At 55.1% G+C, this 26,662-nt stretch overlaps 9 protein-coding genes across 9 annotated transcripts; 4 read left to right on the forward strand and 5 right to left on the reverse strand.

The window, feature by feature from the left end:
- Positions 1 to 124: 124 nt before the first annotated feature.
- Positions 125 to 975, reverse strand: CMQ_6971 (arp2 3 complex subunit; the record flags this gene model as incomplete). The annotated part of the gene is made up of 3 exons (XM_014320657.1): positions 125 to 304; positions 354 to 755; positions 838 to 975. 3 exons carry the CDS (start codon positions 973 to 975, stop codon positions 125 to 127), a joined length of 720 nt encoding a protein of 239 aa, XP_014176132.1.
- Positions 976 to 1,471: 496 nt separating this feature from the next.
- On the forward strand, positions 1,472 to 2,989 carry CMQ_6802 (uncharacterized protein; the record flags this gene model as incomplete). Its single annotated transcript, XM_014320488.1, has 1 exon — positions 1,472 to 2,989. The coding sequence occupies one exon, from the start codon at positions 1,472 to 1,474 to the stop codon at positions 2,987 to 2,989; it is 1,518 nt and encodes a 505-aa protein (XP_014175963.1).
- A 1,128-nt stretch (positions 2,990 to 4,117) lies between these two features.
- Positions 4,118 to 5,515, forward strand: CMQ_6862 (uncharacterized protein; the record flags this gene model as incomplete). The annotated part of the gene is made up of 2 exons (XM_014320548.1): positions 4,118 to 4,551; positions 4,651 to 5,515. 2 exons carry the CDS (start codon positions 4,118 to 4,120, stop codon positions 5,513 to 5,515), a joined length of 1,299 nt encoding a protein of 432 aa, XP_014176023.1.
- Positions 5,516 to 6,854: 1,339 nt separating this feature from the next.
- On the reverse strand, positions 6,855 to 8,408 carry CMQ_6957 (endoglucanase 2; the record flags this gene model as incomplete). Its single annotated transcript, XM_014320643.1, has 4 exons — positions 6,855 to 7,972; positions 8,047 to 8,161; positions 8,229 to 8,270; positions 8,334 to 8,408. The coding sequence occupies 4 exons, from the start codon at positions 8,406 to 8,408 to the stop codon at positions 6,855 to 6,857; spliced, it is 1,350 nt and encodes a 449-aa protein (XP_014176118.1).
- Positions 8,409 to 11,295: 2,887 nt separating this feature from the next.
- CMQ_6963 (acid phosphatase phoa) lies at positions 11,296 to 12,558 on the forward strand (the record flags this gene model as incomplete). Its single annotated transcript, XM_014320649.1, has 2 exons — positions 11,296 to 11,503; positions 11,564 to 12,558. The coding sequence occupies 2 exons, from the start codon at positions 11,296 to 11,298 to the stop codon at positions 12,556 to 12,558; spliced, it is 1,203 nt and encodes a 400-aa protein (XP_014176124.1).
- Positions 12,559 to 13,741: 1,183 nt separating this feature from the next.
- CMQ_6832 (het domain containing protein) lies at positions 13,742 to 17,496 on the reverse strand (the record flags this gene model as incomplete). Its single annotated transcript, XM_014320518.1, has 5 exons — positions 13,742 to 13,765; positions 13,976 to 15,943; positions 16,045 to 16,372; positions 16,460 to 16,740; positions 16,972 to 17,496. The coding sequence occupies 5 exons, from the start codon at positions 17,494 to 17,496 to the stop codon at positions 13,742 to 13,744; spliced, it is 3,126 nt and encodes a 1,041-aa protein (XP_014175993.1).
- Positions 17,497 to 19,551: 2,055 nt separating this feature from the next.
- On the reverse strand, positions 19,552 to 21,327 carry CMQ_6785 (uncharacterized protein; the record flags this gene model as incomplete). Its single annotated transcript, XM_014320471.1, has 3 exons — positions 19,552 to 19,584; positions 20,217 to 21,045; positions 21,128 to 21,327. 3 exons carry the CDS (start codon positions 21,325 to 21,327, stop codon positions 19,552 to 19,554), a joined length of 1,062 nt encoding a protein of 353 aa, XP_014175946.1.
- Positions 21,328 to 21,761: 434 nt separating this feature from the next.
- CMQ_6917 (DNA replication factor c subunit) lies at positions 21,762 to 23,094 on the forward strand (the record flags this gene model as incomplete). Its single annotated transcript, XM_014320603.1, has 3 exons — positions 21,762 to 21,895; positions 21,994 to 22,634; positions 22,709 to 23,094. 3 exons carry the CDS (start codon positions 21,762 to 21,764, stop codon positions 23,092 to 23,094), a joined length of 1,161 nt encoding a protein of 386 aa, XP_014176078.1.
- A 150-nt stretch (positions 23,095 to 23,244) lies between these two features.
- Positions 23,245 to 25,773, reverse strand: CMQ_6646 (aconitase a/isopropylmalate dehydratase; the record flags this gene model as incomplete). The annotated part of the gene is made up of 4 exons (XM_014320332.1): positions 23,245 to 24,692; positions 24,759 to 25,035; positions 25,088 to 25,711; positions 25,762 to 25,773. 4 exons carry the CDS (start codon positions 25,771 to 25,773, stop codon positions 23,245 to 23,247), a joined length of 2,361 nt encoding a protein of 786 aa, XP_014175807.1.
- Positions 25,774 to 26,662: the final 889 nt, after the last annotated feature.

The following is a 26,662-nucleotide window of genomic DNA, read 5'->3' on the forward strand; positions in this document are numbered from 1 at the left end:
ATATGGGGCGCATCATACACACAAGACCGGCAGACAGACTGGGAACGGACACTCTGCTGTACAGGTAGACACGTAGAAGGAGAGGAAGAAGAAGGATGGGATTTTTCTACCGGACATGTACGCTCTACAGAGCCTTGCCCATAAACTTCCGCTTGGTGAAGCTGAGCCACCACTTGCTGGGCTTGCCGTCGCCCTCGGCATCGTATACGCGTGCGAGCAGCCGCTGAGCGAGTTCCTGGCGAACCTGTGAGAGGTACTGTCGAAGGACTTCGGACTCCTGTCGGTCTCGTGGCGGTTCGTACATCTGAAACGTCAGCATGGGCAGTGGAGAAGAGGAAGGAGGCAAGACGCACCTGGTTCAGCGGCCAGGCCGGGTCGCCCGGAATGGCAAAGTTGGTGTCGAGCGCCAGATTGGTGACGTCCTTGGTGGCCTCGCGCAGGCTGGCACCCGGCTTGATCTTGGTCAGGCAGTCGCTGACGAACCAGATTCCGTAGACGAGCAGCCGGTCAGCCGGGCCCTGGATCTCAAAGTTGCGGAAGAACGTGTTGGCGCGAAAGAGGGCGAGGATCTCGTCCAGGATGTCGTAGCTCTCGCTGTCTGGATCGGGCGCCTCGCTCAGCGGCAGCGGTGGCACCGCGGCCGGGAGCACGTAGGCTGGCCCGCGCGTCTTGGTGCGCAGCGGCAGCAGCGGTATGTTGCCCACCATGCGGCCCTCCGCAATGGCGGGATCGCTGTTGAAGACGGAGTTGTAGGCCTGCGGACGAGGTAAGACGAGGGGTCCAGCCAAGAGGGAGGTGGCTTCGACGAGAGCGAAAAGAAACGCTGCATCAACTCACCGGCATGGTCTCCGTTGGTCTGTTGCGAGGCGAAAGATGGTCGGCGACTGCCCGGTTCTGGTGGCGAGATGGCTGAAGCGCAACGTTGGTCACCGTGATGCTGTTCGCTTTGGCAGTTTGGGCCGTCTGTCCCCCCATGCCTGATTTGCTAGGCAGCCAGATGCGGGTACGGAGTACTCCGTAGTGGCCTGATGACTCATCGCAGTGGCGACCCAAAGTCACGTGCTTACGCGCGGGTTTCGCTCTCTGCCTGCGAGGCAACAAACAGAAAAGCCCCCCCTCCAGCCCCCGCCCTCTGCCTTCTTCGCGCCTCGTTCGCAGTGCCTATTTCATCTCCGTTTCCGCCCCAACGTGCACGACAGCCAGACAGCCATCTACGTCAGGCCGTTGTCATTCTACCGTTCTTATCGACGCAGCCAGCTTCCGGCTCGCGCCTTTGTGCTTCTTATCTGTTGCACTTTGCCGTTGATAGGGTCGTTTTCTGGCGCGTCACGACGACAGAACAAGGCATAGAGTTCCATCCACGGTCTACTCGTATACCTTGTGACAACACTTTCAGTGAGTACCGTGATGAGAACGCGAGAGCGCGTCTCTCCACCACGAGGCTGTCCGTGCTGACCGTCGTGGCAGAAAGATGATGGCCAGCCAGGAGAGCAAGAAAAAGGAGACGCGGCCTCGACGGTTCCGGCGGCGACATGCCGCGTGTCCCGATCCGGACTCGCTCTACGACATCATGCGCCAGAACTGCGGCACGTCGCTGTATGTCCTGCCGATCCTGTGGACAGATGTGCATCGCCGGCTGCTGAGCGTGGACTTTGTGGCCCGGGACCAGCGGCCGGCTGCGGCTGTGGACGCGACGACGATGCGGCCATCTGAGCTGGCCGAGGCACTGAGCGCGGACCTGACGTCGCTGCTGTCGCCCGAGGACACGCGGCCGTTTTGCAAGTCGCGCGCGATCAAGAGCGTGCTGGCCACGCTGTATCCGACCGCGCTCTCGCGACCCAAGAGCGTGGCCGAGCTGGACCTGCACTTTGGCGACCGCAGCTTTCGTGGTGCTGTGCGCGTGCCCGTCGTCTGGCAGAACGGCGTCGACGCGGCCGATCTCTCGTTCGACTCGGCCGTCACCCGGGCCATCTCGTCCTTTGGCCTCACCCAGAGCAGCCAGGCCGCCACACCGGCCGCTCCCAATGGACCGCTCATGGCCTACGTCAACCGTGCGCACCTGTCGATGATCCGCCAGAACCTGTTTCGCATCGTGCCCGGACCCGAGACCGGCGACTACCAGAACACGCCCGTGCGGCGCCTGCAGACCCTCCGCTCCAAGCACCTCGTGCCCGCCGACCCGGACCGCGACCCCTATCTCGTCAGCGTCTTCCTCGCCATGGCCCAGGCCAACTTTTACGACCCCGGCCTGTCGTCAGCTGCTCAGGCCTTCTGGCGGGCTGGCCGGCCGCGCGAGCGCATCGCTGCCGTCGCGCCTGACCTGCACGATATCAAGCTTCGCATCATCACCCACGACGACGAGACGATTGAGTTCATCGTCTACACGGCCACCGTGACCGAGGCCTTTTTGCGCCGCTTCGCCGCGCCCACCAAGGCGTCCTCGGCCGCACAGACGCCCGACGTCGGCATGCACATTGAACACGAACGCGTGGCCGTGTGGCCCATCCTCGGGCTCAAGCAGCGGCTCGGCCGTGCGTTGGGACAGGACCTGGTGGGCGACCTGCAGGACGAGAGTAGCCTGTTTGCTGCTGAGGCAGAGGCTCCCAACGAGACGACGGAACCAGTGCTGGAAACGATGCCGGAAACGGTGCCGGAACCCCAGCCGGATTCCCAACCAGAATCCGAGCCAGATACCCAACCAGAATCCCTACCGGAAACCCAGCCGGAAACCCAGCCGGAATCGACACCGGAACCGACACCCGAGACACAGCCAGAGACACGGCCAAAAACAAAGCGGGAGGCTGTATCCCCACGAGACAGCCGCAAGCGGAAGCGGACTGATAGACGGTCGCTCAAGAGCACGTTCAATGCCAGCCTCAAGGCTGAGAAGAAGGAGGCGAGCAGCGGCGTCGCGGTCAGCTCCCCGGCCCTGTCGCCGCACAGCAAGCGGCCGCGGACCCGGTCGTTCACGTCACTCGCCGTATTTTAATCCAGACAGGCGCAACGCCTGCTCTACTTGCATCTTATCCTGTGCACGATATGTGGGAACATGACGGCGTTCACAAAAGGTCTTCGGCGTGGCTTTCTTGCTTTTATTTACGCGGCGCGATGCTGTGACGGTTACGACAAAACAAGGCTCTCTCCTTGCTTTCTGCTAATATGTTTCAATTAATGGGTGCTGTTGTGATGCAGCACGTGACGAAGGCTCCGAGATTCTACGGGCAATGCTGGGTTATGCAGACGGAAGAATTTGTGTTTACTAGTATAATGTGCAGAAATGAATACTATGAGGCTGATTGAAACTGCGGCGTCGAAGATGAGGACCAAGAGTGAGGCTGAAAGGCCCTTGCAGAAAGGAGACACGAGAAGGAATGAGCCCAATTGGCGCTTTCGCTAATGGGCGACGATGAGTGGACGGAAGGACGGCATGGCCTAACAATATGCGCTAGAGGCTGTTAGCGAGCAGTCAGGCTAAAAAGGGACTTTCGGTAGAAGAACAAGGTTAAGACGATTGAAGTCGGTGCCAAGGGGGACGTGTTAAGGATCAATGAACGAGAACAGAGCCCAACGGGCATTGGGCCATATGCACGGAAGAGGCGCCAGCTCATTTCCACATGCAGCAGCTAGTCCCTGTAGCAACAGCCACATTGTATCTTTATCATGTCTCCCACATGCAATGTACAAACCTTCACAAAAGCCGGCAGACCGGCTATCGACCAATATGTCCGTCGTCTTCAGCAGCAGCTTCTCTCGAGGAGACAGGGTGAGTAAAGACGGATCCCTCCCCTCCTGCGCGATGCCGTTGTGGTTCAGCTGAGCAGCCGGGCTGGCCGCCCATTGGTGAGCGTGTGGACGCCAAGCCGCCACGAAATTAGTGTAGGCTGTTTGCAGGCCTCGTTGTCGGGGCTCGTACCCGTCGTATCTGGTCGGGGAGAGACGCTTGCTCTGTGGCCGACCAGGCGTGTCTGCTGCGCAGGGCCCCTTCGATGGAGTGTGTGCTGAGATGGAGAGATGCAGGGTCTGGGTCTCTCTGGCATAAAGGGTGCCTTTCGGTCGTCTTTCTGCTGGCCCATCCACGTTTCGTATTTGTCCGCATCTGTCTCTTCCTCCTTCCCACATGGCTTCCGCTCTTCTCTGCGCTGCCGTCTGGGCCGTGGCCGTGCCGGTGTCGGTGCAGGCGGCCGTGGCGCTGCAGCAGGCTCGCGCGACCGTCACGGCCGAGCTGGCGGCCGATGGCATCAGCCCGGTGCCGACGCCCGGCCCTGACCTCCGGGCACTGCTGCGACGGCAGCACAGCGCGGCCACGACGGTGTACTTTGCCGAAGACAACACGTGCGGCTTCCTGACCGGCCGCGAGGACAACGCGTACACGTGCAACGACCAGCTGGCGCAGTGCGCCATCATCACGGTCAGCCAGCTGGGCCTGATCGGCTGCTGCGACGGCCACGACTGCGGCGGCTTCCACCTCGACTGCGTCGACTTTGACTCGTACTGGAGCTCCGACGACGGCTGCGACAGCAGCTGCCAGACGGACATGCTGACGCTGAAATGGTGGGTTGGGGATGTCTTTCTATTTTTCTTTCTTTTTTTCTTTCTTCTTTCTTTCTTCTCTTCTTTCCTCTCCCTCTCTCCTCCCCGTTAACTCTTCAGCTCCGACGTCGACACCCCGTACTGCAACACGGCCAGCATCAACGGCGGCACCACCCTCCAGGTCTACGGCTACTTCTGCGATGCCCAAGACATCTCCACCGTCCAGCCCATCATGACGACCTATGCCGGTGAGGCCGACGACCGCTCCTTCTCGCCCTCTGTCCTGTCCGACGTCTCGTCGACGGACCCGTCAGACGACCCGTCCCCGAGCACCTCCACGACGCCCCATCCCTCGTCCAGTCCTTCGTCCAGTCCTGCACCCGCGACCAAGTCGGCCAAGAAGTCCAATGTGGGTGCCATTGCTGGAGGCACCGTCGGCGGCGTCGCCGCCCTAGCCTTGCTGGGCCTGGCCATCGCCTTGATCATGCGCAGCCGACGAAAGGACGTCCAGATGCAGACGCAAATGATGCAGCCACCACCACTACAGCCCCAGATGCAGCAGCAGCTGCCACCACAGCCGCCACCACCTGGCCCTTCCCCGTCTATGCAGAAGATGCCCGAGTATGCGGTCACGCCCCAGCAGCCCCAGTATCCCGGCTCGCCCGGCCTGCCGGCCTATAGCCAGCCAAACTATGCCCAGCCAATCTACACCGCCGCCGGACAGGTGCCGCCTGTTCGCACCGGCTCAGCCAGTCCGCTGTCGCCCGACTACAACCGCATGAGCAGCATCAGCGGCATGTCCACGGGCACGTCGGCCGTCGGCCCCATCAGCCCGCAGACGACCGGCCACACCATGGCCACGGTGGTGCCCAACGGAGGCGCTGGCGCGGGAGCAGGCGTGCCGCCGACGATCCATGAGGCGGGCGGCGATACGGTCGGCGCGACCAGCGATAATCACCATGGCCAGATGCATGAGCTGGCATGATAGATATAGGTTGGAAGGGGGAAGGGAGGGAGGATGTGATTGGCGACAGGCTTGCTGGACTCGTTGTAAATGACTTGAGAACTATTCATAATATTCTTACTGGCAGTAGAGATGAATGAAAGATCTGTGCAAGATGTGTGTTAATCAATGCTGTACTTTGCATCGAGGGCTCTGTACACGTTGAGCTTCGCTCTGTTTTCAGTGCTCCTGGCTCAGTTGCCTCCCTCACAACTCGTCTGGCGGCCGCACAAGACTGTTGCATCATATATACGGCGTAGATGTCTCTGCTAGTCATGTTCTTCGCCCTCAGGACGTGGCATTATTCAAGCTTTGGCTGGTCTATAGCTCTCTCAACAGATATTTATATTAAAATGCTCGCTTGTTTCACAATTCAGATATTCTTGTAATCGTATCCGCATCACAACTTATACTTATAAGTCTTGAACTTTTATCAACCCTTCACAGTTACGGCACCGACAGACTGACGCACGCCATCGTCGGTTACAGAGATCCGTCTTAAGTGAGCTCAGTGGAATTGGTGCGACAGACCCAGGCCAGATAGTCAGATGCTGGTGCGTCCACTGCTGACAGGCTCCAAGAGCACGAGACGCGGTATTGAGTCATCGTCCTGCCAGAAAGAATTTCAAGCACCATAGCTCTAGTCAGGGAAAAGACAGCCAGACGGGTGCCTAAAAAAAAGCTTCATAGCCGGCAAAGTGTGAAGGTTAAAGGAGGCTATACGTGGCGGTCATATACATCGCGACCCTTCTGGGGGTCCGTATTAATACTAGTGCCAGGTCCGCTTTTGTGCCTTCTGACCAATCACAGGCCCGTACGTTCAAGTGGGGCGGAAGGGCCACAGTGTGGCGGATTCCAATGCTTGACATAATGCTTAGTCATCTCGATAAGCTACAAAAGCTGCACAAATCGCTCTTTGAACACAAGGGTTCCACCCCGTTGACGATAATGTCGTGACACCCCATGCAAGCCCCCATTGCGACGTGCATGATCTTGATTGCCAAGACCTGGTCACATCCTGCAGCTCTCAGCCGCTTCACAACACTCGCACGGGAAAAAAAGATCGGTCTCTGCGTGCCATCGCCGACACACAGTTGGTTGTTAGATTATTGCTATCTGATCTTTTCTCTTTGGTAATTTCACGTAATTAGTATGTCTCATACGCCCATTATTAAAGTGTTGTATACAAAATGCCTCCCTGCACAAAGCTCAAGAAGTGCCCACCAGAAGACCGACATGATTCAGACCGACGACGCCAAAGCCCAATGCCTGCTATATAAATGCCCATTATTTTCATTCGCTATGAAACTGCATCATGTCGCTACAGAAGGGCAGCCGCGGCAATCGTGACGAAGAGACCGCACATCAGCCGAGATGCGCTGCCCAGAACTGCTACCGCCCCACTCTTGCTAGCCGCCGTCGTAGAGGTTGCGAGGGCAGACCCGGCATTTTCGGGCAAGCTGGCCGCCGTGGCCGTGGCCGTTGCCGAGGTCGAGGCAATGGTAGATGTGGACATTGACGACTTGGCCGTGGATTTGGTAGTTGAGGATGTTGATGACTTTGACGAGGAGGACTTGGTGGACGTCGAGGACGATTTCGATGCCGAGGATGTTGCTGAATTCGTCGTCGTCGTCCCATTGTTCCACGGAGCCAGCACGCACTCCTTCATGAGGTCGTTGTCGACGTACTTGCCGTCGTCTAGCGAGGGCGTCAGGCTGAGCACGTAGGACGTGGCGAAGTTGCCGGCGGCCCAGGCGACGAGGCCGACAAAGACATCGGAGTTCTTGTTGATGTACTCATTCTGCGCGCGGAAACGGGTCATGCAGCTGGCGTCGGAGGATGCGCCTGTCTCGCTGATGAGACCGAGACGGCCCTCTTTGCGCAGGTAGTCGGCCATCACGGTAAAGTTTCCGACGTTGTCGGTTGTGCACTCAGCATTCGAGCCCGAGTTGTCGTTGTCGAGGTACTTGTGAATGTCCAAGAGCAGATTGTCTGTGGTACCGTCTGGGTTGGTGATCTTGAAAAGGGCGTCGCCACTGCCATCGGTCGACAACGTGGCCGCGCTGTCAAAAAAGGTGCCAGGCAGCAGGATCATCTGTGTCGTGGCGCCGGCCTTGCGAATCGCCGTGACGGCGGCCTGGCACGTGTCCGCCCAGAGGCCGATGTCGAGGTCGTGCGGCTCGTTCATCAGCTCAAAGACCACCTTGGACTCGTTGGCGTACTTGGTGGCCACTGTCGTCCAGAAGTCGGCAAAGTCTTCGTTAGACGGGCCACCCTGACCGATGATCTTGTTCTCAAAGCGTGCAAAGTTGTGCAGGTCAATCATGCAGTAGGCGCCAGTGACGAGACACGCCTGCATCAGGTCGTCGTAGTTCTGCACCCGGTCAGAGTTGAAGGTGCCAATCGTGTCGCCGTCGAGGAGGAACTGCCATGAGACGGCTAGAGTGTGGCCGCTTGTGTCAGCAGAGTTTGGCGATGGCTATAAGGGGATAGGAAGGCTGGTTAAGACGCACGCAAGCGGAACATATTAAGGCCATCGTCGTCCACGAAATGCTTCATCTGGGCAGCACTATCTGCACCACCCAGAGAAGCTAGTGGCACTTCGACATTCTTAAAGGGACATATACCCTAGGAAGGTGAGAGCGGTCAGTCGAGGCTCGGCCTGGAAATGCTGTGCTGAAGCGAAGACACTCACGGTGATATCGCAGTTGAAATCGATGCCCGAAATGGCCATACCCTGAAATAACCGTTAGCGCTTATGGGCCGGACTTGGCGGGGAGAACGAGCAAGCGTCACGCACGAGGTATTTTGTCCCCGCCTGCACCGTGGCGCTGAGGCCCAGGAGAAGCAGAGGTGATCGAAACGTAGACAGCATGACGACTGAGGAGGCAATGAACACAACTTGTCAGACGAGAACCCTTCCCAGCAGCGGAAATTCGAGACGGGGAGTATTATTTTGAGACGGGTCGCCACGTAAGAAAGGGGAAGCTCGGCTGAATGAAAACGAAAGTAATGCCTGGAAAAGTGGGTATGCAATACTGAGTAGCGAGCGACGAGGCAACAAGTATTAAAAGAGACCACCACGAGACAGAAAGGACATAAGAAGCCCGAGGACAGATGATCACGGCAACGGGCCAAAAGAAAGGGGGAGCCCGACCTTTTGAAGAGGAGAAGGAAGAGGAGAGATCCAGCTCGGCGGTAGGCTAAGACGCACGTTCAAAAGCGGAAGGCACGATCAGCTACAAGAGGAAAGCATAAAAGTATGGCGGATTGATTACGAGCAATACGACCCCAAGGCGCGATGATACGAGGGCAGTTTTACACGGCCGTTTTCTCGTATTTACCCACTGGATCTGCCGATAGCAGAGTGGATCATGGCTGACACGGACAGGCATTTGGCACTGCGCCCAGCCAACGCCCCGTATACGAAATAGTATGTAAACCTGGGCAACCGCAAGTGGAAAACGGGTTCATTTCCTGCTTGCTTGGCTGGGCTTTACCCAGTCTTGGCTGTGGAATGCAGGTTTCTTTGCCATGGCAGCGGCATGGCAAGCGAGCTCGCCAAGAGGCGTCTGACAGCTGACTTCACGATGAAAGGTGTGCCACTTTCAGCATTCAGCTGTCACGTTACGATGTAGAGAGACTGCACCGCCGGAAATAAAACGCGACAGCTGTGTACGAGTAGTCATACGGAGTACTCCGTACGGAGTACTCCGTATGCTCGTATTATCCGACTAGCCCGATCTGCTCTTGCTGACGACCGTTTGAGGGTAGGCGCACTGACCTGCTTTACATGTTTTAGCGGTATGCTCCGTACTACTTACTGTATTTACGAGTACACACTGGTAGTACTCCGTACGGAGTAGCGCCTCCTGCTTGCTGACGGCCCGCTATTCCCCCCCTAGCTGGAGGAAGGATTATGCTTCTCTATCACATGGGGCAGGAAAAAGGAAGGAACTAAAGAAGAACAAATACAAAGGCTGAAGAGATTGCGGGTTAGGGCAGTGAAACATGCAAGACACAATCAAGCTCAGGAAACGCATCCAGTCTTCGGCCGTGCGCCGCCGCGCTTCGCCGGTTGAAATCGACAATGGGACAAAACCAATCGCGCTGGCCTGGAGGGCGACCGAGACATCCGCCGAGAGGCTAACAGCGCAAGGCGACGTAGGGAAATTGCGCGTCTGCTCGTATTGTCCGTACGAGTAGCTAGATATTATTAGTAGCGCTACAACGGGTAAAACTTGATCCTTTCCAGGTCAGCTGTTTTCCCAATGCATCATTGTTAACAGAGAAGTTGCCGCATTAGGTTTGTAGAGCAGTGACAGCCTGCATCGTCCTTTGTACCAGCACTGCATTCGGCGCATTGGCTTCGATGCTTGGCATCTATGGGCGCTGCATTTGCATGCTGCTGTTTTACCTTGGCAACACGTCAAGCTCACTTGCAGCAACCGGGAATGTATCGGGATTGCTTGCCCGAATTCGTTCTCGTGAACTGCCGATGACCAAGGCTGCTGCTCATACACAGCCACAATGCTTAGCCACAAGATCGGTCGGGGCGCCTCGAATTGCTGTGAAGAGCAACGATCGGCAACGAGCAATGTTGTGGCTGAAGAGCGCCATTGGTACGAAGTAGTTCATCCCCGAATGTGTTTGACAACGTTAACGCCCTTAGGTCACCAATGAGCACATGGCGGAAGAATGATAGAAGCCACTATCCTCACCATCCACTGAGCACCGCTCTTCTTCTGGTCTAGTCCTCATCGAGAACATACTAGCTTCTGTCGAAGGAGGATGGAGGACGGAAGAGGAGCCTCAACGACAGCACTGCTCCTTTTCTGCGCAATCTTGGAATATCAGCCACGCCTTTTCTGCAAAAGAAGGCCTGTATATTGGCCACGTGCCCGTCTTGACGCACGAACAAATCACGGTCGCTGCCTTTCGAGACATAGCTCTCTACATGTCGTGTACGCTGTTTGGCACGCTAGCATATCGATAACAGCGAGCTGGCGACCCTGGGGTTTGGACCAATACCGCAAAGCCTCTACCGCACGTGTAGCTGCGATGGCCCACCCATGGATCTTTTGCATGTGCCACTAGCAAATAAGCCCTTTGGTCACCCACAAGCGTTGCATTTCGTCAGAGGAAGGATTGGACAAAGTCACGCAGGGATCGGAAGAGATCTCCCAGACATACGGCAAAGAAGGAGGAGACAGAGGAGGAGAGGGAAAGTGCGTCAAGTCAGGACAGGAGGGAGGGATGAGGAGAGGACGATTTCTGGCAGGTTTGGCGCATCTCTGATGCAATCAAGCTTCGCAGCTTTCAATCAAGACTGGTGTTGGCCATATGCTTGAGTGTGCGGCACAAGAAGCCTCAGCCAATCAGCAGAATGCTTATTCCACATGCTGCAATGGAAGTACAGAAAAGGTCGTCTTGGCATCGGACTGGGGTGATGCTATAGCACGCGGCCACAGCTCCCACACGTGCAGTATGCTGCTTCAGGACGCCTCCGCTGCTGATCCTTGCTGGTTCCTTGCTGGTTCCTGCTGGCTTCCCGCCGGTCTCTGCTGGCACCTGCTGCCAGGCTTGCGCACCTCTTCCCCGGCTTCGATGGAGGGTCGCATTGGCATTCCTCTGGCTCGACTATATGAAGCAGTCAGCTCCCACCCCTTCTCCTGGTCTTCTTCCTGCCGTGCTTCTCTCTTTTTTCGACTGTCACGTCCCCGTCCAGCGTCCCTTCTCTCCCTCTTGCCTTTCGATTCAAGATGCGCTCTTCTCTGGCAGTTCTCGTGGCCGCGGCCGTTGCTGTCTCAGCCCAGACCCAGAACACGGCTACCAGTGTCTCCGCCGTCGACGCTGCCCGGGCCACTGCCATCTCGCGCAGTCCGGTCAGCCACGTCAAGGGAAAGGCCTTTGACCGCCTCGCCATCATCTGGCTGGAGAACACGGACTACACCCTGGCCGTGAACGACCGTGAGTCGTCTGGTGCTATGCGCCTCTCTCTCTCTTTCTGTCCTCTGGCTGACCGTCTAGCGAACCTGGCCTTCTTCGCCAAGAAGGGCATCACGCTGGAGAACTACTACGGCGTGACACACCCCAGTGAGCCCAACTATGCGGCTTCCATCGCGGGCGACTACTTCGGCATGAACAACGACAACTTCAACTTTGTGGACCAGAACATCACGACGCTGATGGACCTGCTGGACGACCGCGGCATCAGCTGGGGCGAGTACCAGGAGGACCAGCCGTATGCCGGCTTCGAAGGCTTCGGCTATGTCAATCAGAAGACGGGCGCCAACGACTACGTGCGCAAGCACAACCCGGCCGTCCTGTACGACAGCGTGACGCGCTTTCCCGAGCGCGCGGCCCAGATCAAGAACCTGACGGCCTTTTACGACGATCTCGAGGACGGCACGCTGCCGCAGTGGATGTTCATTACGCCCAACATGACGTCTGACGGCCACGACACGTCCGTCACCGTGGCTGGTCGCTGGGTGCGCAACTTTCTCGAGCCGCTGCTCGAGGACCGCCGCTTCATGCAGAACACGCTTGTGCTCATCACCTTTGACGAGAACGCCACGTACGCCAAGAAGAACAATATCCTGGCCCTGCTGCTCGGTGACGCTGTCCCCAAGGAGCTCGTCGGCACCGTCGACAGCAACTACTACAACCACTACAGCGAGATCTCCACGGCCGAGGCCAATTGGGACTTGCCCACCCTCGGCCGTTGGGATGTCGGCGCCAACGTGTTTCAGCTCGTGGCCGATCGGACCGGCGACACCATCCGCGAGTGGAACGAGACCGACTTTGCCGCCCATTACTTCAACAGCTCCTATGACGGTGTTTTTAACAGCGCTCCCAAGTACGGCGTCTACCCCAAGCCGGCCCTGTGCCTGGTCCACAACGAGCGCCCCGTGTCGCCGATCGTCAAGGCCACCTGGCGTGGCAGCACCCACTCGAGCTACTACAAGGACACCATCGAGAACAACGATGGCCTCAATCCGCCTGCCGGCTACGACTTCAAATGAGTCTGCAGTAGTCTGCAGAGACCGAGTGCTGGTTGTGCATGTTGTGTCCATATCGTAGAAGAGCAGAACAAATGGTTAATTGATTCCAGACGTACGATAGAAATGAAAACATGATGCAATCCGACTCCAATGTATGCAACAAAGTCCTTCGCTTCTGTAAAAAGCAACATCTGGCTACGTGCAACAATTGCATTGTAATTCCTGTTTTATTTTCTATTCTGATCCGTGTTGACCATTCACATCCAACCGATAGTTGCTAAAGAACTAAGAAAGCAGGAACAGCAGCTCTCAACATACGCAGCGTTTTCGAAGAACACAAAGTCAAAGAACGAAAGGCCCCCCAGATGTGGGGCAAAAAGAGCGACAAAAAATTTCGACAAGAACAGGATTCGAACCTGTGCGACCGAAGCCATATGATTTCTAGTCATACCCATTAGACCACTCTGGCACCTTGTCCCATGTTGTTGGAATGCTTTGTGGTGTCTCGGTATATGAGTGCAGCCCTTTTGCTCATGAACATTTCACTACCTACTCGAGATCGCGATGCTTCGCACAAGTGGGAACAAAAGCAATGCGCGAGACAGTTGACACAATAGGAGTAAACGAATGTATCTCGAAATAAATTGGCACAGCGAGAAGAGGTGTGAGTTGGGAATCATCTGAATAGCAAGCCGACAAGTAAACGATAGGAAGACCGATACCTTCTGCAATGTGCACCTCTTGGGCAGTCCCCGCACCTGTGCCGTTGTATTAAAGGTACGTCCTCCGCAGCCACGAATTGTTTTTGTAAATACTATTTAATAAACTGCAAGATATTTAGGTACACACTACGAAAGCTGTTATGCAAATCATTTGGAACCATTGAGCCCCTGTTGAAGCATTTCCTGCTCGACAGCAATTCCTGTGAATTTCCCAAGGTCACCTAACCTCGGCCGCCCGGAAGCACTAGATAAGACGAAGCCCAAATCTGCGCGCACATTGCGCACAGTCTGGTCTTTAGTCAACCACCCTACGAAATATCATCATTAGATATTCTAAACGTTAGAGCTTACTACGATACGTGCAACTAGTCCGGACGTATATCCTACAGAGATTACTATACAGGTCTTACACCGTCTTACATTGATTTTTTTGAATTGTAAAGCACTTCCTTATGAAAACAATTGAAACTCAAAATCTAACGCTATACTAAAAGCACTTCCTCGTCCTGCAATTCGTTTATATCAAGGGCCTCTGAATACATTATCCCATGCACATAACACTCTCCAACCAACTCGTAATAGACGGGACCTACGTGTACCCCCCCTCGTTTCGTTATCACAAATGGTACGCGCGATCCGCGCGGAATAAAAACACGGTCACCTGGCTTGGTTACGCCCGGCAGGATACCAACATAGCCCCGGCGGGTAATGCATACTGTCGCTTTCTGGATCCTTTCTGTGAAGGCTGCAACTGTTTTCCAGTAGCTGTTGATCGTGCGCTTCTCATGTTCATTTTTGCTTAGGAATGTCCAACCGTCTGATCCGGGTGGCACTTGCAGGATCTGGCTCTGATATCCTGCCGGCCACCTCTCGGCCGGTGATGTTGATGTTGCTAATGGCGGTGTTCCGGTCCCCTGACTAGCATCGTTTCGGAAGAAATAATTCCGGTGCTGCAACCAGACATGTGGTCCTGCGGCATCCCCTATCAGGCACCGGACAAGGATGTTGTTCCTCTTGTCCTTCCAGCTGCCCTTGCTCGTACTTGGGTCCCAGTGAGGGTATCCATTTAGGGGCGAGAGGATGTTGTGGAAGTCTCTTAAAGTGTTGCTGAAATGTATAGATTTGCTATCAATATGCATCCCACAGGTCTGGACCGTGTCGACCAGTCTTCCCATAATGGCAAGAACAGGTATGTCATAGTTTTGGGTCGACAACAGGGATGTCGGAGGCACTTCCAGCACGTAAGCCTGAGAAGGGAATCGATCCGCGCAGAATGCGTGCTGTTCGGCGCCAGACACCTGGATCTCACTACTGCACGATGATGGACCGGCAGCGCTCCAGCTTGAGATTGTGGGTGCGTAGCGAAGCTGGTTGTGCTCGTTGAAAAAGTCTGGTATCCAGGTGCAGAAGCGGCTGCTTCGGCCGCTACCGGCATGATGCAGCAGGTTAAGAGCGTGGTTGTCCTCAACGAAGGCCTTAGCGTACCTTGACAGTATGACAACATCATGGTTGGGGTCCGACAGATTGCTGTAGTCAGGATAGAAGCCCTCCTTGTCCACCGTTGTATCATAAGCCAGGTTGAGTAGGGAAAAGAGCCGGTCCCGTTGGTGTGTAGATTGGGCGTAGAAAAAGAGCTCTATAAGCTCAAGAAACGAGTACTTGAGCCCTCCGCCTCTTCTCCCGGACTGTACCGGTGTCCTCCCATTGTAGTACCGTCGAGTTGCGTTTAGGGCCAGAGCCGCGTCTGCATGAATGTTCGGGAGACGTTGCCCACTTGAAATCACACCGCCTATAAAAGTCTGCCACGGGAGCTCCGAGACATTCGACATTATGACCACCTGCGATCCGAATACGAGCTCCTGGATGGTCCATGCGCGCGTGAACCATGGACACTCAAGCAGGGCATTTATGCGCGCTGCGTCTTCGCGTGGTGGGGAGTGGAGAGTATCGGAAGACGTGTGAATTTCTGCGTTCTGCAGCTGGGACATCTTGTTCCACTGGTCGAGAGATTGGAGGGCACCACAGGTCTCAGAAGTCTCGTTTCCGGCCCATATCACCACCTTGTCAGCCTTGCTGTAGAAGATGCCCATGCGCCGCACCTGCATCGCTTTCTCAATGTCATCCTTCTGGTTGATGCAGATAGCATCAGCCCATACCGGAACCCTGTCTCCTGTAACCCGATGGCGGGCCCGAAGCTGCTTCAGACAAGCCCACAGGGAATCGGTGATGGGCATTGCAGTTCCGTTCACCTCGATCACGTGTCCGTCTTTGGTCCCCCAGACGTACGAGATGGCCCAAAAGCGCGTCTGAGGTGGCTGGAGCGCTAAGCAAACCAACTTGGCCCTCAGAGGTGCGTTGTCCTTGTCAATGTTGTCGGCCGCCTCGTTGTCGATCTCTAGCTCGAGCAGACGGATGTGCTTTCCGTCAACCGGGAGATCCCTATAGATGTCTGTCCCGGAGGCCCCCAAGTCGGTTATTGCACGGCTCACCTCCAGCAGAGCAGGGGTGTCCAGCTGAATACTACCTACATACGCTGCTGTCGGCTCAAGCGTGATGTGTCCTCGTTCGTGGAGACCCCAAGGGTCCACGTACAAGGCTATTCCCGGATCGTTGTTAAGGACGGAGAATACGCGAGCTATAATATAAACGTCGCTGTAGTCGGCTTGGAGACGCATAAGTTTGGCCTAAAATACAAAAGAAAACGAGATAGACGGTAAGCCCCCGTACACGAGATAAGAAAAGAGCACGGGGACAATATAAGACAGGAAAGTGGAGGGAAGCAAACCTTCATATATTGAGATATGGATAGTTTGAATAGGGCGTCGCGGCCAGCGTTCGTTGCGCAGACCTGGATGTGGAAAGTGCAAGAGTCGGGGAGGAAGTCATCGCCTAGACCATTCTTTTGCATCACAGCGGCTCTAAGCTTTCCACGGCCCTTTTCCTGTATCCGGAATGTGGAATCATCCGCCCGGTAAACATACACCCCATGTCCATGCCTTTGCCGCATAGGACTTGTCCAATCCCTTTCGGGGTTGTACGATTCCGAATCAAGAAACGAGGTAAGAAACCGCGACACCTGCAGAAAGTTTAGTACCGCCTGACCATCGGCAAAACTATAATAGAATAAAAAAAGAAAACTTGCGTATAGCTCTCCGTAATACGTTGTGTCTTTGGTGTTTCCTCCTCTGAATATCATATACGAGGAGGGTGTTGAGAACACACCCTGGCTCATGCTCATGAAACCTCGTTCGGATGTTTCAGAACTTCTCCTTTGTAGGTCTGCCTTGTCGTAGTCCTTAGCTCCGGTTCCCATCCACGGGATATAGTCTTCCGAAGAACTGGGAGATTCTGATCCTGATGATACAGATCGAAGTTTTTCAAAGCCACGTTTCTGGTCTTTAATGAACAGTGCATTGTCCTTTTTGCCGCCTGGCTGAGCTATATCATCTTCATTGAGGATCACCTGATCTAAGCTCGCAATCTGTTCACAGGGTGCTGAAGTTTCGATCAAGTCTGTAAGGAAAAGGGGGGTTAGCTCTGTCTTGATCCCCCCTATTGTCATGGTCGCATAGGAACTCGGATCGGTCTCAATTGCTGCGTTCGGTGACTTTATCGTTAGCCGTCTTCCAGACCCTCTTAGTTTTGATTTTCTTATTTCCCCCCAGCCGTTGCTTCTCATATGTGATGATCCCCTGGCCTTTTTTTGCTTTACTTTCTTTCCTTTCTCTTCATTGCTGGCTTTCTTCTCGTTCTTTTTGTTCGTTTCGTCCTCTGTGCTCTCTGCATCCTCTGTTTCCATTGAATCCTCTGTTGTGGTTGTTAGACCTGCATTTTCCAGTTTTTCCAGTTCCGGTCTTTCTGCCTGTGGTTTGCCATAGTTCGACTCGGCATATCCATTTTCATCGTCATTTACACCACACTGCTTTAGGTCTAGCTCAATAAGCTTCAGATTGTTTTGGGTTAGTATCTGTGCGAGCAGTGCAATTTTCTGGGACTCCCATATGCCGCAAAACTCGGCTAGAAGCTGAATCAGCTGTGATGGGACAAATCCCTCTGCGAGGGCGCCGTATTCGTTGATCATGTGAATGACTAGGCTCTTTTCGTCGTTACTCTGGTCCTTGATGCTAAGTGCCACTTGGCCATCGGTTAGGCGACTGTAGATTATCCGGCCAGACAAGCGCAGGCCCCACAGCAGTCTAATTTTCTCCGCTTCGAGTACCTCAATATTTTGCAGCATCTTCAATGTGGTGGCTTTGCTTCTTGCGGTTTTGGTCGGAGTCGAAATTAACCTGGTTTATGGATGTTTAGCCATATGACTACAAAGCCTCGACGACCAACAGACATCCCAAGCTTAACATACCTTGAAATATACAGAGCCTTAGTACAAATGCTGCTTGTATAGTTGTCAAGCCGTTTGCCACCCTCAATTTTGGTCGAGCAACCGGTTATCGATGGAGAAATGAAATGGCTTTTGAGATCCAATTTTTGGACTAACTCTGGAATTTTTTGGAAAATTTCAATCCGGAAGAATGACATATTCACTATCCCCAGGAAGGCCTCATGAAAGTGTGGCAGATCTGCAATGCACCACGAGTCCGATGCCGCCTTCAGCACTACATCAGCGTCACTAGATCCACCTTTCGGGATAACCGGAAACATTGGGCAATCCCGAAAGTCTGGTGTGTGAGATGAGGGCGTAGCTCTTCCGTCCAGTTGGTGAGATATAGTTTTCAGCACAGAAAGGACGTGACCGAGGTTGGAAGGGTGGAGATGTTGGGCTTCCATCTCTAACGTTTTGAGATTCGCATCTGAAATGTCCAACACTTTTCGGAAGAGAACGTCCTGATCAATGTAAAACCCCCACAGACGGGGAACGTGATGAAGACATTCCGGCCCCTGCCAAACCAAAGACTGGCTGCTATGCCACGTCCCTTCACCAAGGCCGGAGAGATTTTGGGTAGGGACGTATATAGAGTCTGCTTCGCTAAAAACCCTTCTGTTTATTCATTTCTCAACAAAACATCCCACAAGTGCTCGAGGTTTTGGGCGGAGGAGGAAATGCATTGAAATAGGAACTTGAAAAGGGCATACCTAATTGTTTCATCGTCCTTTGTTCTTTTCAGGCTGGACCTTTGTAGCCCCTGATACAAATCCTTCATTTGTTGGTGGGTTACTTTGGTACCGCGTATGTTGCGCAGATGATTGATGAACAAGTTTGTGTCAGAAGCAACGACAACACCAAAACTGCGCAAAAAGTCCCAGCTTTTCAAGCCGGGATCTTGGATACAAAGAAACCTATCAACAGGGACGGTTTCCCCATATGGCTGCTCTTGACGGTGACGCAAGTTGGATTTGGCGAAGGAGCATATCTCACATTCTCCTGTTAAGTTTTCGCAGGGCCTAAAAGATTCCATGTTACAGAGTGCGAGGAGGCCTTCTGTCGGCAAATATGTCCTCTGAAGCTCCACCTTAAGCCCGCCATGGCATAGAAATCTCTTCTTAGATATGAGAAGCCTTAGCCGCTTTCGATTATCACTGTTCAGTGATTTTGGCGCATCCTGTTTTGATATATCTGAAACAGCTTTTGACGTGGAAGGCGCGGTCTCTTCTTCAACGAACCAGGAAGAGTAGAACATCCAGCTGTCACGAAGGACTGTCAGTGCCGCCTGTGGATTCGTCTTTAAGAGAGCCTCGAAATCTGCGTGAAGCACAAACTGGCCATCGCTGGACGGTGTGGCGATTCGGAGCACTCGTCTCATACCAAGTTTGTTCAAAAGCCAATGATGTCCATGATGCAGCCTTTTGAATGTATCCACATATTGGTGGTGGATGAACTTGATAGAATGTACATTTGTATCATACAGCTTCGATACAAGCTCAATGGAATCCTGGGTTTCGTGATCGTTTTTGAAATAGAGAAGAGAGATGGGGTACTTTCCGCCGTCCTCTGCAGAACACCACAGGTCGGGCACCTTGTCTAGCGATGGCGGTTCCCAGCTAGCTTCGAAAAGGAAGACAATAAATGAAACCATTTCCTGCACGTCTAGGTTCTGAATGAACGAAAAGATTGTGGCTTTGAATTCGATCAAATGGCAAAGCATTTTCATTGTAGCCTTTTTTGCCCCAAGCCTCTGAAAGAGTAGAAAGCGATTGGCGCTGCTCATTCCCAGCCCGCCTAGGTCAATCTCGCCCACTTTGGATATCCAAGTTGGAAAGGGATATCTGGTTTTGTCGGTCATATAATAGAGAAACCCGAATTCGGACGATACCCAGTCCCCGTTCCTCAGGGGTATCAGATCCAGACGTCTGATTGTGGTCCAAAGATCTGATGGGACATAGAGGAGTGTCTCGCTTAGGCGATCGTGCCACGCTGAAGGCATTTTCTGGTATTCCGCTCGGGCCTTGGATATAAACTGCTCTAGGTGTGCCAAATATTGGGCACTGGATAATGGACAGATGCCGAGCCTTTTAAGATTTTCTCTAGCATCGACTGGATAGGATTCAGAAATCAATTTCCATGGGGAGTATTTTGAGGGAAGCAATATATCTCCGTTTTTGTCCCGGAAATCTTTTGGAACGAGCCGCAGCTGCCCAGGGCATAAAAACCTCCCCCTGAAATCTTGAAGAATTCTTTCACCGGAAAGGGCTTCGACTGTTTTCTGGGCAAAACTGCGAAATAGTTTCGCTTGTGGCTCGTGAAAAGGGAGCAATCGAGGCCACGTGTATTCAAATTCTTGCCGTAGACGAAACTGGCCAGCTGCAGCCGCAAAGGCCTGGGGAATCATTGCCGCGAGTTCCTTATTCCACTCGGTATCCTGGATTTCTTCACGACTTCCCACAAGGGTAAAATCTGCATGGATGACGAACTAGATTCTCATGCTTAAATTGTTGATTCGATGATGGCCTTGCTTTTTTCAAACATATATAAATATATATGTAACGGAACTTTTTGCTTACCTTGAAGCCGTATGTTGAGATCGGCAGAAAAGCGTACGTAGATTTCGTTGGAAGGTTTGTAGCGGCTGGGACATTGCTAGGAAAGGCAAGGATAATATCGGACATGGTCCCGAAACGCTCAGATGTGATTGGGAGCTCTGTCACTCGGTAGCGGAAAACGACGAAGGACTCTACGTCGTCGTCTTTATAGACTCTCACCGGAGTCAGTATGTTAAGCAATCTCGGGATTGCGTCGACCCGGAGCTTGGTGTGCCATGCTGTGTCTTTATGCCCCTGGGTGCAGTCTTCAATTTCGATGCGTTTGACCTTTCTTAGAAACAGGAGGTCTAGAGCCTGCAGGGCTTTGAGTTCTTCGACCAGAGCCTCCAGAGTATCTGCTCTGTCTCGAATAGGGATGTGCAAAAGTTTGGCGGTGAAACCATCTGTCTTCAGACCGGGAAATTGGGTGTCCCAGATAGGCTGGATCTGTCCCACCGGAGTCTCCCCGTCAAAGCGGAACGAGTAGTGCCCAGAACTGATCCACACTTTGTCAGCAGCAAGAAAAACAGATTTGAATCCAAGACCCTTCTCGCCAATCGACCTCTCTGTCGTGGCGGTGGCCGAGGCTGCTGGCATTTTCTTGCTCTTGGTACTTTCAGCTGCGCTACAAATTGACTCCACGTCGGCCTTGGTGAAGCCAATCTCATTAGACTCAATGAGAAAAGTCCGATTTGTCGTATCATAACGGATGCACACCCGGGGTACGTTACCGCCATAGGAGGCATCGTCGGCATTCTGGAGAAGCTCATAGATGAAATGGGTGCTTTTGCTGTTCTGTCCTTTGCTCGCCCTTTATTGTTGTTAGGCGTCGCTTGCCTCCGAAAACTCTGGAATTATAGGGGATAGGGAAGCTGTGGCTGATATTTACTCACAGATTAAGGAGACCTTGAATCATTCCATCACCGACATATTTCTGTTTTTTGTACCAGATAAAATCTATGTGTTTCTTGGCGTCCTCTGGGCCATTGGGGAACTCGGTCTGCGTCGAGCCTCCTGCTAGAGGTGAACGAGATGACGCCGCTTGTGACGGGATTCTTGTGGCAAATGATGGTGGACTTTGGAAGTCAGGCATTTTACTGAAAAAGCAATGTGCAGATATTGTCTGAAGGTAGCATATGCCTGTGTTGTCTTAATGACCCTGCTTTGGTTTGTAGTTTAAAGAAATTTACTATTTGTTACCCTCAGGCAGGGTTGGGCAGCATTACAAACTAACTCTATTAGCCCAGCCTAATAATGTATTTGCCAGCGGACCAATAAGACATCAAACATATATAAGGCGCAGAGGTGTGGGATTCCGGAGGTCGCCTAACCTCCGCCCGAAATCATACTATGTAGTGAGCTGCCGCCATGATCACGTGACGGCGCACGTCACTTAACGCGAGGAGCCAAACGCGACGCGTTCCAAAGCTTCAAGGGCCCAATTCTTCCAGAGCTGGCCAAACCGATCTCTCGTACAACCGTCCAGGCCGCAGCACGCAGCGCACAGCACCCAGCACAGCAATCACCATGTCGGACGTTGAGGATGCGATGGAAGTTGATCCGCAGCCGCGGACCGACGTCACGTTTTCAGCCGCAAGCTCCAAGGGCAAGCGAAGCACGGCAGCGAACCTGCCGGTCGAGGCCGAGGATTCGCTCCCATGGTAAGTGAGTAGGTGCTGTTGGGGATGGGAGTCGTGCAGCACCCAAGGAAGACGGCAGCAGACAAAATGGCTGACGGGCGGGTGCTTCCGGGCGACAGGGTGGAAAAGTACCGGCCGGTCTCGCTGGACGACGTGTCGGGCCACCAGGACATCCTGGCGACGATCAACAAGTTTGTGGACTCGAACCGGCTGCCGCACCTGCTGCTGTACGGGCCGCCGGGCACAGGCAAGACATCGACAATCCTGGCGCTGGCGCGGCGCATCTACGGGGCGGAGAACACGCGGCAGATGGTGCTGGAGCTCAACGCGTCGGACGATCGCGGCATCGATGTGGTGCGTGAGCAGATCAAGACGTTTGCGTCGACGCGGCAGATCTTTGCTGCCAGCAGCGGCCCGGCGCCGTCGCTGGCGCGCTACAAGCTGATCGTGCTGGACGAGGCCGACGCCATGACCAACACGGCGCAGATGGCGCTGCGCCGCATCATGGAAAAATACACGGCCAACACGCGCTTTTGCATCATCGCCAACTATGCCCACAAGCTGTCGCCCGCGCTGCTCTCGCGCTGCACGCGCTTCCGCTTCAGTCCGCTCAAGGAGGCCGATATCCGCGTGCTCGTCAACAAGGTCATCGCCGACGAGGACGTCAAGATCATGTCGGAGGCCGCTGACGCCCTCGTCACCCTGAGCCGTGGCGACATGCGGCGCGCTCTCAACGTGCTGCAGGCCTGCCACGCATCGAGTGAGTGGCCACCAGGCGTGTGGCATAAGGTGGACGTCCAAGAACACAGCTGACTGGCCATTTCTGGCTCCTAGGCACCCCCCTTCTCCCAAAAGACGCCCCCAAGACGGACATTGTCCGCGAGCTGATCACGACCGAAACCATCTACAACTGCATTGCTGCACCGCCGCCCGATGCCATCCGCGAGATCCTGCACACCCTGCTAGAGACTAGCGACGTCACGTCGTGCCTCGACACGGTCAATGCCCTCAAGGTGGCCCGCGGTCTCGCCCTGGCCGACATCATCACCGCCCTCGCCGAGGAGATCACAAAGGTCGAGGCTAGCCCCAAAGTCATGGTCACGTGGCTGAGCGGCCTGGCCGAGATCGAGCACCGCGTGGCTGGCGGTGCCGGCGAGACCGTCCAGACGGGTGCGCTCGTCGGAGTCATCCGTAGCGGCTGCGAGCTGATGGGCCAATGAAGAGTTTAGACAGACAATGAACGATTCACGGTTTACAACACTCGAACCATGAAGTGCAAGCTGATGCAATGCCAAGTCTATCACCTATATCTAAAGGATCCGCAAACCTTTCCATATACAACATTTTACATTCGTCAAAAAGAGCCGTGTTCACGCCTCGATCTTGGACTTGACCCAGTTCTCCAGGCCGCCACAGGCAATAATCTCCTGCACGTTGGGCGGCAGCTCGCCGACCTTTTGCTCCCACTTGGCGCCGTCCTTCTCGGTAACGACGACCTTGGAGCGGCGGACGTCCCAGCAGATGGTCCAGCCGGTGCGGCGGGTGAGCGGCTTCTCGGCCGCGTCCTTGTATGTCTCGCGCAGCCGCTGGACCAGGCGCGGCACTTCGACGCCCATGAGTGCGTTGTTGATGCTGTTGCGGCTGAAGATGTTGCCGAAGCTGCCGGCGACGACGAGTGGAATTTGCTTCGCCAGGATAGCCGTGGCCGCCTGTTCGCGCGAGGAGCCGCAGCCAAAATTGAAGCCGCTGACGAGAATGTCGCCCGCCCGCGCCGTCGTCCGGAAGGCTGTGTCGTAGTTCTCCATGCACACCTCGGCCATAGTCTCCTTGGACACGCCGTCCTGGTACGTGTACTTGCCTGGGTAGATGCCGTCCGTGTTGATGTTGTCGGCGTCGCAGAACACGATCTCGCCCTCGATCTTCTCGGGGAAGCCGGGCAGAATGTCTGTCAGGGTCTCGTCCTCGGCAGCGGCGGCAGGAGAGGATGAGCTGCTCGTCTCATCCGCGACAGAGCCCTCGGCCGCCGCAATTAGGCTCTCGGCCTCGTCAATCAGCCGGTCCAGCGCATCCTCGACGGACCGCGTCTGGTCTACCACGTGATCACCGCTGCCCTCGCCGATAATCACCTTTTCCACGCCCTCGGGCTTCTGGTACCATCCTGGGCCGGCAATCGTGCCCTGGAGAGCGCTGGCCGCCACCACCTCGGGGCTGGCGAGGTACGCCTTGGAGGACGTGGAGCCCATGCGTCCCTTGAAGTTGCGATTGCTGGCGCTGATACCGACCTCGCCGGCTTCGAGCAGGCCGGTTCCAAGACCAATACACGGGCCGCATCCCGACGGCAGCGTTAGGGCGCCGGCCTCCACAAGCACCTGCCAGTCACCAGCCTCCTCAGCAATCTGTTGCTCGAGGATGGAGGCCGCGGCAATGTAGAAGCGGACACCGGGAGCGACCTTGTCCGGCTTGCCGTCCTTGGCAGCATCACGGAAGACGCGGGCGGCGGCAGCGATGTCGGAAGCGCGCGAGTTGGTGCAGGAGACGAGGTAGGCCTTGTCTAGGCGGATAGCCTCGGCCTCGAGCGTCTTGAGCGGCGTGGCGATCTTGACCGAGTTGGGGCCGGCAACAAAGGGCGAGAGGGTCGACAGGTTGAGGTAGAACTCCTTGGCATACGTCGCTCCTGGGTCAGCAACGAGACGGTTTGCGGCCATTTCATCAATGCGCTCGTGGTTGATGCGCTCCTGGAAAGGGCTCTTGAGAATGGCCGCCGCTGTGGCCTTGGTATGGTACCAGTCGATAAGCACGTCGTCAACGGGGAACAGTCCTGATGAGCGGTCAGCGTTTGTGAGCGTCTAGCTTCCGCCGAACGTTTGCGTCCTCATCGCCTTACCAGTCAAGGCACCCCATTCGGTCGTCATGTTGGCAATGGTCAGGCGATCATCGACCGGGATGCTGCCCATGCTGAGCTCGGAGCCGGTGAACTCAATGGCGTGGTTGAGAACCTCGTCCTGGTTGAAGAGGCCGCAAAGAGCGACGATCACGTCTTTACCAGTGACGCCGGTCGGCAGAATGCCGGTAAAGGTGATCTTGGCGATGGGCGGGATCTGCCACCAGGTCCGGCCAGTGGCCCAGATGCTGGCGGCGTCGGTCCGGACAACAGCGGTGCCCTGTACAAAACATTAGGGCGAGTGATGGCAATGTCTAAGAAGAGACACTTACGAGACTAGACACAGCTCCGTACATGTTTGAGTGGCTGTCACTCGCGACGGTAACCGTGGACGGCCAGGCGTATCCTTCTTCGACCATGATCTGGTGGCCAATGCCCCGGCCTGCAGGGTAGAACCGCACGCCGTGCTTGCCGGCAAACTCCTCGATCTGGCGGTATTTCTTCAGGTTGGCTTCCGTCTTGTTCTGCACGTCGTGGTCGAGCGTCATGACCACCTGCCGGTTGTCGTGGATCTTGGTGGCACCGATGCCCATGAACTTGACGGCCACAGGCCAGCTGTTGTCATGCGTCATGCAGTGGTGCGGGGCCAGCGTGACATAGTCGCCGGACCTGACCTTCTTCCCGGCTGGCAGGCCGATGGAGTAGCGCTGGACGATCTTTTCTGTGAGAGTCTGGGGATGTGCGGCCGCGGCCGTCTTCTGGGAGGCGTGGAGGAGGGCGGCGGCATCGGGCGTGCTCACGAGCTGTGACTGGAAGGCCGACAGCTGTCGTCGGCGACTGGTCGATGTGTAGGCACGCAGCTGCGCCGCAGACGTCGAGAGGATTCGAGAGCGGGCGAAAAAGGTCTGTGAGTGCAGCCGCAAGGCGGCGGCAGCCGTGGGAGCAATCACCCTCCGCTGAGACAGATGTGAGTCGAGGTTCAGGGGTGAGGTCGTGATTAACATACAAGTGCAGCCATGACCGATAGGATCAGTCGTTAATGAGAGGCACGAGACCACTGCAGGAGGAAGGCAATGTTGTAGATAGCTTCATATTCGCTGCGACTGCCGAACGCGGAGCCCCATTGAAGTTTTTTTCTCGCGGGGAAGGCGCATTGGAGAGACATGCAATTGGGGGCTCGTGATTGGTTGATCTTTGATCACGTGCCGTGGCCGATCATGAGCTTGCAGACGGGAGAGGGTCGAGCATTCAGGCTGCACCACATTGCACGCACAGGCGTCCCCAACTCGCACTCGATATGGAGGTAGCCTCGCTTGCTGCAACGCTATGACTAAAATCTTCATCCTTGCACGACCGGAATACAACCAGACAATCAAGCAGCTATCAGCCACGGCGAGTCCACGTGGATTTGCGACTTGTACGATTCCGGAGAAAGCAGCCGGGGAACAGACAGAAGATAAAGCTAGTAGCCGAGGCATTTCTGACAAGGATGACGGCGAGTCCGAGCAGCGATAACTCATACGCAGGTCCAGTGCCTGATTGCCATGGTCACCGAAGCCCCGGCCCGACCGGGAAGAAGAAAGGACTGGCAGCGAGACAGGCACCAAACCAATGAGAAAAGGCACCCCACGTGCAGATTTCGTCTTGATCCGACGTTGTGCTCCAACGACCAATCTGGAAAAAGTCCCCCTGCAAGCCAGGCAGGCTAACCAGAAGAAAGCAAGGCGCCGACCAAGACAAGGAGCTCATTATCTCTGGACGGTCGGTTCCACCGTTCAAGGTGTGATTGGCAGATGGAGCTCCCCGTCGAGATGCGTGAATATTGAACTATCGATGGCCTGTGTACAAATAGTCGGCAGGCGAGCTGGTTCGTGCTCGGGTTGTCTGTCTCTGCTCGTCCACACGCG

Source organism: Grosmannia clavigera (assembly GCF_000143105.1).
Source record: "Grosmannia clavigera kw1407 unplaced genomic scaffold GCSC_108, whole genome shotgun sequence".
Taxonomy (NCBI): domain Eukaryota; kingdom Fungi; phylum Ascomycota; class Sordariomycetes; order Ophiostomatales; family Ophiostomataceae; genus Leptographium; species Leptographium clavigerum.